Consider the following 15130-nt stretch of genomic DNA (forward strand, 5'->3'; position numbering starts at 1 on the left):
CATAAAAGGGCCATCTTCCTCACCTTTCCGTTCAGCAGTCTGTAGTTTCCCTTTCTCTGCTTTTGGGATTAGAAACCGTCTCAGTCACCAAAAAAATCCATCTAGTGTAAAATTAGACTATAGAAGATTTACAGGAGAAACAGAGGGGGGGGGGGGGGGATGTAGCTGCCGCTTCTCACTCAATGTTCAAAAACTTTGCATGAGTCAATAGTTCAAGTGAATATAACACACTTTGCGATATATATTTTCTAATAATAATAATAATAATAATAAAAAAATAAATAAAAAAAATGCCTCTGTCTTTACTTCTCTTCTCTTTTCCCTGCCTCCTGAACTGATCCTCCATCCTCAATTCACAGCTAAATCTGTTTTGAGGGATGAGATACGTAGATTATCAGCTCACTGAGGGATGAGGTTACATTTTGCACATAGATATCTATAAAGAGGGGCAGGGTAAGGAGGAGTGAGCTGCTGGTGGGAGACAGAGGTGCAGAGACAGAGAGAGGCTGCTGCTGGCTTTAGTAACTTTTCTAGCTCGCCCCAAGGCTGGATTTGCAGCTACACTGATCAGTACTGTTGCATAATGTGCTCCATACTGACAGATAGATGAGCAGGATCTCCTCTGTGTGCTGCATTTGGGATGACATGATAGCAGCTGGTCTGTGCCCCTAGCTGAGGAAAAAAACGGACAATTACCAGCAATTAGAGATGGAGCCTGCAGTGGAGAAAACTGGTATAAGACCTTATTCACACAGTCAGTGTTCGGTCAGTTCCAGGAACGTAACAATCTGATGTTCTTAGCACTAATTAATGCTAGGAGCATCAGGTACCGTACTTATGTACCTGGCCAGCAGCCGCAGGTGCCCTCCTGAACCCCTCAGGATGGTGATACAGTGGAATACATTGGCGAGGGGGGCAGGTTTTTGTGCTGCACTATGGAATTGCTGTCCTGCCTACATCTGTTGGCCTTGCCTACTTGTGTTGCACCTCCTTCTCTCAATTATGACCCGCCTACAATGTGGGCCACTTTACATTCTCAGTCCGCCCCTGGCTTTTAGTGCAACATCATCAGTGGGAGAAGGGCGGGGGAGCAGTAGGGAAGACCACGACCATTCAGCAAGCATGAAGAGAGAGAGAATATGCATGTAAAACAGAGGAAAGTGTGATAATTAGTGATGAGCGAAGTACTGGAAAATTTGATTCAGCTGCTTTGTCGAATAAAAAAAAAAAAATCGCTTTGTGACGAATTACTTCATCACTAAGCGCATTTCTTTGTAATTAGTGGGTGCAATGATAGGGAGTGGTGATTGCGCCGCCCCCCATCATTGTACCCTTCAGATGCCGCATTCATAGTCGATCGCGGCATTTGACAGCAATATTACAGTGAAAATAAAAAATAAAAATAGTTAAATCATACTTACCCATCGTGAAGATCTGTCCGCCACCATCTTGCTTGAAGATCATACGTCACTGCGCATGGGATTCGGCACGGTATCTTCAATTAAGATGGTGGCGGCCGGCTCTTCATGCTCAAATGGAGGTAAGTATGATTTTTTTTTTTTACCGCCATTCAGGTAAAATCAATTTGCTACCACGAAGCAAGTGGAAATTTGGCTTCACGGCGAAGCGAATTTTCCCTGAAATTCGGATCGAATTCCACTTCGTCAGGTTAGACTACCGTAGTTTAAAACTAGTGATAATCCAAGAGGCGCAGGTATTTTATGACATCCCTGGTGACACTAATGTGCACCTATTGAGGCTTTGAGTTTGATGTGCTTTCAGTCTGTATATCACTCAGATTACTCCCATTATTCCCATTAGGTCTCACTATTCCTTACTACTATTCCTTGTATATAATCCAGAATTTTTCCATTCAATGTGAGCAAGCAGAGATTTTTGCAGTGCTGAGGAGCTGAAAAATAGTTGTTTCAAAGTTGCAGAACTTCAGCTCCCTGCCCCATCGCTTACTGTAAGGCCCCTTTCACACGGGCGAGTATTCCGCGCGGGTGCAATGCGTGAGTTGAACGCATTGCACCCGCGCTGAATCCTGACCCATTCTTTTCTATGGGGCTGTGCACATGAGCGGTGATTTTCACGCCACTTTACATTCTCAGTCCGCCCCTGGCTTTTAGTGCAACATCATCAGTGGGAGAAGGGCAGCAGGCTCTATATTGTGCGTTTATCACGCAACGCAGGCCCCATAGAAGTGAATAGGGCTGCGTGAAAATCGCAAGCATCCGCAAGCAAGTGCAGATGCGGTGCGATTTTCACGCACGGTTGCTAGGAGACAATCGGGATGGAGACCCGATCATTATTATTTTCCCTTATAACATGGTTATAAGGGAAAATAATAGCATTCTGGATACAGAATGCATAGTACAATAGGGCTGGAGGGGTTAAAAAAAATAAAAATAAAATTAAACTCACCTTAATCCACCTGTTCGCGCAGCCCGGCTTCTCTTCTGTCTTTTTTTTGCTGTGTGCAGGAAAAGGACCTGTGGTGACGTCACTCCGGTCATCACATGGTCCGTCACATGATCTTTTACCATGGTGATGGACCATGTGATGGACCATGTGATGACCGGTGTGACGTCACCACAGGTCCTTTTCCTGCACACAGTAAAAAAGAAGACATAAGAGAAGCCGGGCTGTGCGAGCAAGTGGATAAGGTAAGACAAATTATTTTTAATTTTTTTTTAACCCCTCCAGCGCTATTGTACTATGCATTCTGTATTAAAAATGCTATTATTTTTCCTTATAACCATGTTATAAGGGAAAATAATACAATCTACCCAGCACCTAACCCAAACCCGAACTTCTGTGAAGAAGTTCGGGTTTGGGTACCAAACATGCCGATTTTTCTCACGTGAGTGCAAAACGCATTACAATGTTTTGCACTCGCGCGGAAAAATCGCGCATGTTCCCGCAACGCACACGCACCTTTTCCCGCAACGCCCCCGTGTGAAAGAGGCCTAAATTTGATATGCTTTATAGTTTAGGCCACCAGGGGCAACAGCAGGAATCATTTTTCTCATATTTGCTGCATATGGATTTCTCATATGATAACTATATATATATATTAAAAACATGATATTAAAACAACATTACAACAATTATAAAAAAAAATTATAAGCAAAAATGTTAAAGTAGTTCCCTGGGCTTTTAATATTGATGACCTATCCTCAGGGGGCAATTGAAGGACAGAACTGAGCATGTGTGTCAACCTCAGTGAGCTGGACAGAGAATTTAGAAAAAGATCAAACAGCAGGTGGCGCTGTACAGATACATTTTAGTCAATAGCTGGCTGGCTATGCAAAATTTTTAATTACATGCAATTACAAAAGAATTCAGATCCAGGTGCTGGTTTGAAAAATGTAGAATATTTTTTGTGGGAAAACCCCTTTAATCATGATACAATATGACCCGTGAGAAAAATGATGGCAAAAAGGATGATGATGTGATTAAGACTGATCTTCAGAATCTCTCTGGTGGACGCGAGGAGCCTCAGTCTGACACTGCTCCTTGTCCTGGGATATTCCATTTGAATAGCAGTGACCTGTTGATATATATGATATGAAAGCTCAGATGTAGCTCCGTGGTGCTTCCGTGGGGTTCCGTGCTTCCGTTCGGCACCGATCTTCCGGATTGCTTTTACATTCCTTAATAAAATTTCAGCACGGGCTCGGCGCGTCCAGCATGTATATTTTATTACAAGCTCTACAAGCCACATTTGATTCATTCCTCAACCCCAGGCTGGATATTGATTCAGTATTAATTTTAGCTGGCTCGTTCCATGCTGCGCGGTGATGTGCGGCTTCTCACCGCAGCTTCCCGGATTAAAAAAGGCACCTTAAATTATTCTTCACAAAGGACAAATCAATGCTGCATTTTTTTTATATATTTTTTTTTAGATATTCACAATGGGTTACAAGTTATTATTCTCAATTAAATCCCAAAACATCTGTCTTCTCTTTGAGATGTAGGGTGGTCATATTAATTTCAGACAGACTCATCGTGTCAGGCATCCATTGCGGTAATATATACCGAAAAGTGTGAAACTGTTCCGAGCCAATGATGGATGCCTGACACGATGAGTCTCTCTGAAATTAATATATGTGAAGGTTGTGTAGTACTCACTTAAAGGGACTGTCTACCTTAGTTGACCCTATTTTCATGTCTCCCATTAGTGGGAGGGGCTCCAAGGATAGCTTTTCATAAATGCTGATTTTTAACATGGGGTTTCCAAGTACGTTGGTGTCCATGACGGAAATGGCAAATTCCCTGACCTTTTAAAGCAGTCTTCTGGCCAGGAAAAAAACAATGAAAAAGAGGCAGAATGACAAAATATATAATAAAAAAAAATAATACTAACCCTACCGATCCTCCTCCTGGTTCCGCCACCCGTCTCCACTTCCTGGTTCCTCCTGACAGGAAATGTGACCAAATGTGTGACAGCAGATTTGTACCTATGACACTTGTTGACCTGTTACATGTGCGCTTGGCAGCTTAAGGCATCTGTGTTGGTCCCATGTTCATATGTGCCCGCATTGCTGAGAAAAATTATGTTTTATTATATGCAAATGAGCTTCTAGGAGCAACGGGGATGTCGTCATTACACCTAGAGGCCCTGCTCTTTCTGCAACTGTCATGCCCTCTCCACTTTGATTGATAGAGCCAGGTGTGATGATGTCTACACTGCCTGGCGCTGTCAGTCAAAGTGGAGATGGTGCGGAGAGAGCCTCTAGGTGTAATGGCAATGCAAACGTCTAAACTGCTGACAGCACTTGGTAGGAGCTGGGTAGACCAGGATAAACTCATGTTTTGTGTAGTTTTTATTATCAGGAGTAGTGAGAATATGAACTGTTCTTCTACAGGTTCTTCTTCTTAGGCTATATTCACATGTGCGGTACAGCGATACGGCAGGCTGTTCCAACGTATAATGCCGTAAATTGGCCAGACAAAAACCGCTGTGTGCACCAGTTTCTGTCCATTCGATTCTTGGCATATTTGCCAGGTTGTGGCCGGATCACCAACTGACCTCATTGTAGTTAATGGAGTGGTGGGCGTTCCGGTAGCTATCAGCGATGCCAGATCTAGAGAAGTCCGGCAGGCTGTTCTTTGCCAGAATTCTCTGCCGCAGATGTTAAAACTAGCCAGAGTCGAAGCCTCACTGTGAAGTGCTCTCTTAAAGGGGTTATCCAAGCCTATAAAAAGTCCCCCAATATGCTGGGTCTCCCACACTGAATATAATTACTCCGCTCCCTGCGCCGCTCCTGGACCCCGCACCGCCACTTCTGCTTCTCCCCATGCGCGGATGAAAACATCCGGTGTCGGGGGGAGCAGATAATTGCAGACGGTGACGAGCCTCCCTAGTGTCACCCGTGATGCTAGAGAGGCTCATCCCCGTCCCCGCCTGCCATTGGCTGCTCCTCCCCGACACCGGATGTTTTCATCCATGCACGGGGAGAAGCAGCAGCGGTGCGGGGTCCAGGAGCAGCGCAGGGAGCGGGGTAAGTATATTTAGTGGGGGGGGCGGCATATTGGGGGGCTTTTTATAGGATTGGATAACCCCTTTAAGTCTCTCCCCTCTGCTCTGAGTGACAGCTGTCGTGATCTCTTGTTGGAATGATATAGCTGTCAATCAGAACAGAATGGGGTACTGTGAAGAAGCTCAGTGCAGACAGCACTTTAGAGTGAAGCTCCACCTCCAGTGCACTTAAAGGGGTTGTCCACTCAGGATAGGCTATCAATATCTGATAGCCAGGGGACCAACACCCCACACCTGTTTCAGAGTAGCTGGGCAATGGAAGTTGGCGCCAAAACTGGATGGAGCTGTGTAGTTCCAGTGACTGAGCTACAGCAGAGCTGATTGGCGTGTGTGCGGGCTGTTGGACCCTACCAATCAGATATTGTTGGCTTATCCTGAGGACATCGACAAAAAAGGAGTGGGCAATCCCTTTAAGAAGCAGAATCTGGCAGAAGGAAAGTTCATACATTCACTACTTTAGATGATAAAAGCTCAATAAAGTTATGTTTGTCCTGCTCTCCCCAGCCCCTACCTAGTGCTACCAGGAGTTTAGCATGGTCAAAACTGCTGACAGATACTCTTTAAAGAGGTTTTCTAGGCTCCTGATATTGATGGCCTATCCTAAGGATAGGTCATTAATATCCAATCAATCAGGGTCCAAGCCCTGTATCCCACTGATCAGCTGTTCCCTGCAGCCTCCAGCGCTGAAACTAGAACTTTGAATAGAACAGAAAGATCAGCGCCGCTCAAAGTGTAGTGGCCGTGCTGCGTCTCTGCAGCTCATATCCCATTGAAGTGAATGGGAGCTAATTTGTAGTAACCCAGCGCAGCCACTACACTTTGAACGGCGCTGTTCTTCCAGTTCTGCACTGAAGGCTGCAGAGAACAGCTCGCCAATTGGGTATTAATGACTATCCTGAGGATAGGTCACTAATAGCAAGAGCCTGTAAAATTCCTTTAACTCTATGTCTGTGCAGAGAATTTGGAGCTGTATATCAGGTAAACTTATCTCTGACCTACAGTTGCAAGAAAAAGTATGTGAACCCTTTGGAATAATATGGATTTCTGCACAAATTGGTCATAAAATGTGATCTGATCTTCATCTAAGTCACAACAATAGACAATCACAGTCTGCTTAAACTAATAACACACAAAGAATTACATTTTACCATGTTTTTTATTGAACACACCATGTAAACATTCACAATGCAGGTGGAAAAAGTATGTGAACCCTTGGATTTAATAACTGGTTGAACCTCCTTTGGCAGCAGTAACTTCAACCAAACGTTTCCTGTAGTTGCAGATCAGACGTGCACAACGGTCAGGAGTAATTCTTGACCATTCCTCTTTACAGAACTGTTTCAGTTCAGCAACATTCTTGGGATGTCTGGTGTGAATCGCTTTCTTGAGGTCCTGCCACAGCATCTCAATGGGGTTGAGGTCAGGACTCTGACTGGGCCACTCCAGAAGGCGTATTTTCTTCTGTTTAAGCCATTCTGTTGTTGATTTACTTCTATGCTTTGGGTCGTTGTCCTGTTGCAACACCCATCTTCTGTTGAGCTTCAGCTGGTGGACAGATGGCCTTAAGTTCTCCTGCAAAATGTCTTGATAAACTTGGGAATTCATTTTTCCTTCGATGATAGCAATCCGTCCAGGCCCTGACGCAGCAAAGCAGCCCCAAACCATGATGCCCCCACCACCATACTTCACAGTTGGGATGAGGTTTTGATGTTGGTGTGCTGTGCCTCTTTTTTTCCACACATAGCATTGTGTGTTTCTTCCAAACAACTCAACTTTGGTTTCATCTGTCCACAGAATATTTTGCCAGTACTGCTGTGGAACATCCAGGTGCTCTTGTGCAAACTGTAAACGTGCAGCAATGTTTTTTTTGGACTGCAGTGGCTTCCTCTGTGGTATCCTCCCATGAAATCCATTCTTATTTAGTGTTTTACGTATCGTAGATTCGCTAACAGGGATGTTAGCATATGCCAGAGACTTTTGTAAGTCTTTAGCTGACACTCTAGGATTCTTCTTCACCTCATTGAGCAGTCTGCGCTGTGCTCTTGCAGTCATCTTTACAGGACGGCCACTCCTAGGGAGAGTAGCAGCAGTGCTGAACTTTCTCTATTTATAGACAATTTGTCTTACCGTGGACTGATGAACAGCAAGGCTTTTGGAGATACTTTTATAACCCTTTCCAGCTTTATTCAAGTCAACAATTCTTAATTGTAGGTCTTTTGAGAGCTCTTTTGTGCGAGGCATCATTCACATCAGGCAATGATTCTTGTGAAAAGCAAACCCAGAACTGGTGTGTTTTTTATAGGGCAGGGCAGCTGTAACCAACACCTCCAATCTCATCTCATTGATTGGACTCCAGTTGGCTGAAACCTCACTCCAATTAGCTCTTGGAGATGTCATTAGTCTAGGGGTTCACATACTTTTTCTACCTGCACTGTGAATGTTTACATGGTGTGTTCAATAAAAACATTTAATTCTTTGTGTGTTATTAGTTTAAGCAGACTGTGATTGTCTATTGTTGTGACTTAGATGAAGATCAGATCACATTTTAGGACCAATTTGTGCAGAAATCCATATCATTCCAAAGGGTTCACATACTTTTTCTTGCAACTGTACATAATGGAAAACAGCGCTCAGCAGATACCAGGATCCCGAAATGTGCGCTGCCTTTATATCTCTAGCAGGGGATAACAAGAATGCCTGTATGTTTTTATCAGTTATATCCCAAAACTTTCTCATTACAAAAATCATTTTACTACAAAGCTGATTACGATAATCTGACAGATCAGGGAGAGCAACGCACCAATGCAAGCGCGAGCCAGCAGACGTCCTCCTCCTCCGCCATGCAGTATATTAGCCCACCGTATTAAGGAATTTGTTTTCTGCCCTCATTTTCTTCTCTAGGTGATAGGGTTTTCTCCAGGAAATCATTTCTAATCAGCAGGAATGCAGCGTGATGAAAGGCGACTTATCTCCATATAATATCCCACTGTTGCTAGGAGACAATGTTTTGCTACTGCACCGATATAAAACATTAACCCTTCCTAGTCCCCTGCAGTCTCATAAACCAGCAGACATAACAGCCACGTTACAGTATTTCCTTTCTTATACAGCATGTCTTAGGCTGGGTTCACATCACATTTTTCCCATCCGTTTAATGTATACAAAAAACGGATGCCTAAGACTGATGCCATACAGTGGCATCTGTTCACCGTAGAGTTCCATTGTAAAAAAAAGTATACGTTTTTTTTTACCGGACTCTGCAGGTTACAAGAACGTGGTTTGCTGGATTTTTCTATCCTTTTTTTTTCTAACGTATACCTCAAATGGAGGCATAAAACGTGATGTGAACCCATCCTTAGTGCCTCTATCCAAACAAGTATTACGATGGTGTGTACTTTTTATTGCTCAGATGCATCTAAAATAAGAAAATGAAGCAACTTTGCATTGAGTCTTGGTTAGAAATCTCTTACCGTTTTGTGTATACAGCTCTGATGCTGACTTAATGTGTCATTATGTTGAGATGCAACAATCAAATACTGTGGCCGTGCAGTCATAACCCCTGAAAAGGGGTAGATGGAAAGGAGTAACACATGACTAAGGAGTAACACATGACTAAGGGATCGGACTACACAAAGCCACAAAATGATAGGATGTCTTTAGTTCAAGGGGTTATTCCATGACTAATGTAATAAATGAAAATCGGACATCATATAGAACATGACAACCTCTTTCTAACAAAACTAGAACCAGCCCTGTACCTCACATGGATCCAGAGATCTCCCCATTTCTTGCTCCAATTGTTCTGCTAGATTTATTTCAGGCTGGCAGCTCAGAGGGTATGTCCGGTCTCAGAGGGTGTGTCCTTTCCACTGCATCTCTCTTCCTGTAACTGTCTCACTAACAGTATGAGAAGAATGGAACTGAGCATGTGCGACCACCTCAGCAAGGTGGACAGAGAAATAAGGAAAAGAGCAAACAACAGGTGGCGCTATACAGATACATTTTATTGAATAACTCAGTGGCTCTGCTAAATAATTAATTACATCCAATTACAAATTTATTTATTTTTTCAGATCCAGGTGCTGGTTTTTAAAATTTTTGAATATTTTTCATTGGACTATTTGCAAAGTTTCTTCGAGAAATATAGAATTGGTTACTGTAGATTACATACCCTTTAAAGAGCACATGGACTCCCCGACATGGTGACATAAGCTGGTTATGTATTACATTTAATACCCTATAGATAGTATTACTACATGTAATACTACATGTACTCTCCAGCATGTTCTCCTGTGGTAATATGACTGGCTATGGCTTTCTCCTACAAAGATGATGAGATGTCATATAGCAGGCAAGAACCGGGTTTCGATGACAGTTTAAGTAGAATTTTTTGCTTTTAGCATTGGAACTACATGAGATGTTAGTGATGTGCTTCTAACAAATTTTTGAACCTTTGCCTTATAGGATGTATCCATATCCCTGTAGAATACCTCCGGTGGAGTGACCCTGAGCCAATAGCAGCTGTAGTCTTCGCATGTCTTGGTCTTCTTGCCACCATGTTCGTCACAGCAATATTCATCTTGTATCGAGATACTCCTGTAGTGAAGTCATCGAGCAGAGAACTGTGCTACATCATCCTGGCCGGCATCTGCTTAGGCTACCTGTGCACGTTCTGTCTCATTGCGAAACCTCAACGGATTTACTGTTACCTGCAAAGAATTGGTATTGGCCTTTCCCCAGCTATGAGCTATTCGGCTCTTGTGACCAAAACCAACCGCATTGCCCGGATCTTGGCTGGTAGCAAGAAGAAGATCTGTACCAAAAAGCCTCGATTCATGAGTGCCTGCGCACAACTGGTCATTGCTTTCCTCCTAATCTGCATCCAGTTAGGAATCATCATCGCTCTGTTTATCATGCAGCCTCCGGATATCATGTTTGATTACCCAAGCATTCGAGAAGTCTACTTGATTTGCAACACCAACAATATTGGTGTGGTGACGCCACTTGGCTACAATGGACTGTTGATCTTGAGCTGTACCTTTTATGCATTCAAGACCAGAAATGTGCCGGCCAACTTTAACGAGGCAAAGTACATCGCTTTTACCATGTACACCACCTGCATCATATGGTTAGCCTTTGTGCCAATATATTTTGGTAGCAACTACAAAATTATCACCATGTGCTTCTCAGTGAGCTTAAGTGCCACAGTAGCGCTCGGTTGTATGTTTGTGCCTAAAGTGTATATCATCCTTGCAAAACCGGAAAGAAATGTCCGCAGCGCATTCACTACCTCCACGGTGGTCCGAATGCATGTTGGGGATGGAAAGTCTTCATCAGCTGCCAGTCGGTCCAGCAGTTTGGTCAATTTATGGAAACGGAGAGGGTCTTCTGGAGAAACATTAAGGTAAAGTTTCAAAATCAAAACTTTCTTTGCAGTTGTGGTACGGAGGAACATTTTTCTCAATTCTGAGATGGTGCATTTTTTATATTATCACTGCTGTCAACACTTATATGTTTTTTTAGTAATATTATAGTTTTTGCAAGACTTAAAGGGGTTGTCTAAGATTAGACAAACAGGTCTATCATTTTTGCCCATAGGCTGTGTCTTGGTTTGTAGCTGCTCTAACAGACTTGACCAACAAACAAGAGTGCTGCTATATTTTTTTTTTAAAGACCCTGTTTTTGAATCTCACACAACCCCATGCATGTCTTACAATGCTATAACGTAATAATAATACTTACTATACCACTCCAATGCTACTTTCATGAAAGCTTTGAAAATGGGGGCACTGTGCATTACGGGCATTGTAGGCACTCCTATGTGACCTTACTCCACCTGAAGGCCTCATATTCCACTCAACGTCCCATGTTCCCTATGTGCAGTGGAGAGGTGGCTGCTCATGCCTGTTCACTCTCAGTATCAGACTTATAGTCTATAGTAGCAGACACACTCAGCTGCTTCCTTTTTATCCATAGCTATAGGGGTGCAGAGGTAATAGTGGCACTGTGGTCTTGGTGCCTGTGTGGTCCCAGAGGCTCTTCTACTATATAAGAAGCCACCAGTATTTTAAATGGCACATGGTAGGTGGTGGGTCTTGTTATAGATTTTGCATCGGGCTCAAGATCTTCAAGTTACACCTCTGCCGTTCACAATGGTTGAGGCGCATTGGGCATTTGTGGCCATCATTAAATTTAATCTGGAAATTGGAAAATTGTTGGTTGCAATTCAGCACAATGGAATTTTTCTACCACATGGTTCTTTTCGAGGAAACCATCCTACAGAATAGTGTGAAAATCGTAAAGAATCAGTCTGGCCCAGAAGTAATGACATAAGATATTGTCGTAATCTCCATGTTTTTTTTTACCTCCTATTATTTGTACCATTGTTCTTGTCTTCCCTCTTTACACCCTCATCTCACGTCTTTACAGTAGTTTGTTCTTTGTTTTTTTCAGTCTTCGCATCTCCATCATCAGACCACCCGTACCCGATGTAAGTCTTCTTCCAATAAGCCATAACCTCCTATCCATTTTATGTTCTGCCATGATCTGCCATAATTATTAAAAAAGTTTTCCATATGTATAACATTTTCGGTTGCGCTAATCTGTAAAAAGAGATTTGGATATTTAAGGAGAACCTCTCAGTATGATGGACAACTATGCAGTGAGACACTATTATAAAGTAATAGTAGTGAATACTCGCCAGCATAAAATATCAATAATTAGGACATTTTAGCTCCATCCCACAGGAAGGCCCCCTAAACAGCCTATTTGGAGGTCCATGAGCACAAAGACTCACCCCATATCATCCCATTGTCACGTTTCGGTGTGGGAAGGAAACCCACACCGAAAGTAGCAGGGAAAGGGGTGAGGGGAAAAGGCCTGGACACTAGGGAAAGGAGCATGTCACCTCCTAGAGAAACCCTAATCAAAGTCCTGACCGACTGCCAATACGAACTGACCCCAGAGGTAGGGGAGTTCATACACAGGAACCTAAAGTCCTAATTCACCCTGTAGGGCCCTGGTATTAATGTCAGGACAAGAGACAACCTGTTCCTCCAAATGGTAGGATGAACAGGAGTCTCCCTCAAGCCTAAACACAAATGACAGGGAAAAGAGCAACACAAGATAACCCAAACAATAAACAAAAGGGAAATAAGACACTTAACTTCAAATAGCAATGAAAGCACAGGAACTCCACCAAGATCCAAACACCAGCAATCCAAAACAAGACTGAAGCTATAAACGGCACAGCATGGTTCGAGAAGCCACAATAAATAGGAAAGGATAAATGACCACATAAGCAACACCTGAGGCAAGGGGTGTGGCCATCACCAGAAACAACACAGACACCAATTGATCCACAAGGAATCTGACAGATCGAACCACGTGTTGCCAGTCTCACTGATCTCCTGGCACCTGTCACAGGAACGTCCGTGAAACCCAGTTTGTGGGACTGTCCTGGGTGGTTGACATGTATTCTAGTCAGTGTCACATGATGTATCACATGATCCCTCTAAGCTAGTTAGCAGCTCTCAAAAGGTAGTGCCCTTTGGGGGGAAGTTTATTGCCATTATTATACCCAAAAACATATTCTTCATTTTTCAAAGCAGCACCTTGATCTGAAGAATTACATTACAATTACATGTAATTATAATGTAGTGTAGCCACTGAGTTATTTAATAAAATCTATCTGTATAGCCCCACCTGCTGTTTGTTCAGCTCCTTATTTCTATGTCCACCTCACTGAGGTGGATGCACATGCTCAGTTCCATCCTTCAACTGTCACCAGTCATATTGACTGTTAAAAGCAGTGATAGGAAGAGAGAAAGTACACGCCCCCTGAGAAAGAACATACACCCTGATCTGTCAGTTTGAATTGAATCTAGTAGAGTAACAGGAACAATGAATGGAGAGATCTCTGGATCCATGTGAGGTACAGGGCTGGTTCTAGATTTGTTAGAAAGAGATAGTCATATCTGATTTTTACTTTTTTATTTTAACCCTTTAACTCTATTAGGATATTATACTGATGTCTCCATAGGTCTGTCATAGTGACAAGTTCTGTCTAAATGGGCAATATACGGACAATAAATTGGACCAATTTTAGGAAAATAGATGCAAATCTAGTGTCACCATTTGGGCATTTAGTCAGTGCCCAGGGGCTTAGGACCAGTGTGAATACACAGCAATCCTTATAGGTGTATTCCAACTCAAAACTTGTATGGCATCACTAAGGAAGTGGTAGTGGAACTCCAAGTGTCTCTCTCTGCCATGCAAAACCCAGCTAGAAGGATAAGGCAGGCTGTTGGTGAGCCGCCCCACTTTCCATTATCCAGTAATGCATTATCCTTTATAATGATTTGTTAAAGAACCCAAGTCTAGTATTGTGCTAGTGGTTGGTAAAAGTCAAATAGCAACTGTCCCTGAAAAGAGATGCAGATTTATAGGGCAGAACCTCAATGGGTTAGCTCTGCGAAAATATTGTAAAATGTATACTCTAGTTCTCGAATGGTTAAAAAGTAACTATTAAAATATAAAATATATAGGTTCTTTAAATTAAAATTTAAATAGGCAGATAAATTTTTTGGGTTGAGAATGAGTTCTAGACTTAAAGGGATTGGTCCACGAACCCCCTTCCCCTGAGCCCCCTGCGTAGATAGAACGGTAGAGTGCAGGTGTGACCATTGGTAAATTCCCACAGGGGACTTCTGGACCCCTGTTCTCGTGATTGGGGGAGATCCCAGTGGTTCCTATGAAGGTAATAAATGTTTGCAGGCAACCTTCATAGACCTTACAGTCATCTTAATAGTTAATTAACTAGAATGTAATAAGCCAGGTGTCAGAATAGGAAAGGACAGCATGAGAAGAGTGTACAAACCCCTTGGTGCTATCCATTTTTGCATGCAGAGCTCCCAGAAGGTTGTCTCATTTTCATTACTATCATGACAGTTTTAACAAGCCGTGCTACAATATCTATTGCACAATTGGTTTAATCAGTTAATGATCCCTGTGAATGCAAAAAAAAGTATGTGAACCTCTAAAATAATGACCTCTTGACAAGTGTTGGCTTGTGTCTGCTCTAACAAAAAATAAATCAAACTATTTTTTTTCTAAATTGTCTTTACTAATTAGAATATGGTTTAATAAAACCATTTGTACAAATTCTAATAAGACTTTTTTGAATTGCAAAAAATTAGAAATGAGCCACAGTCAGTTTATAAATGATAGATATTCAACACTGGATCACCTCCCTCTTGGGTAGAAACAAAGATCAGTGAAACAACAGAATTCATAGGCCTTCAGACAAGCAAAAAAAAACACCTAGAACAGTGGTATAGCTGTAGGTAGCAGAGGTAGCATCCCAACTTTTTGAAAGTATTGTACTGGTACTGTATAAGGAAGTAGTCAAATATAGGTCATAGAAGGGTACAATGGATGAAACCATCTTTCTCGAACATGAAAACTCATGTTCTGGTAAAGTAAGACCGAATTATATATGGAGATCAAAATTGAGAAGCATGATTTGCCAAGTTGGGGCCTAGTCAGTTTGCAATTTTCAAAGAAGCCCTGAAGTTGAATGTT

The 15130-nt window shown here is 42.5% G+C and overlaps 1 protein-coding gene across 2 annotated transcripts in view; it reads left to right on the forward strand.

Annotated features, from left to right (window-relative positions):
• GRM5 (glutamate metabotropic receptor 5) overlaps positions 1 to 15130 on the forward strand; it is a 355396-nt gene that overhangs the window by 323978 nt on the left and 16288 nt on the right. For both annotated transcript variants that reach the window (XM_040422641.1, XM_040422642.1), the window contains exon 7: positions 10013 to 10952. In XM_040422641.1, coding sequence (XP_040278575.1) covers positions 10013 to 10952 — 940 coding nt within the window. The remainder of the gene's footprint in view (positions 1 to 10012; positions 10953 to 15130) is intronic.

This window comes from Bufo bufo, chromosome 3 (assembly GCF_905171765.1).
Source record: "Bufo bufo chromosome 3, aBufBuf1.1, whole genome shotgun sequence".
NCBI lineage: Eukaryota > Metazoa > Chordata > Amphibia > Anura > Bufonidae > Bufo > Bufo bufo.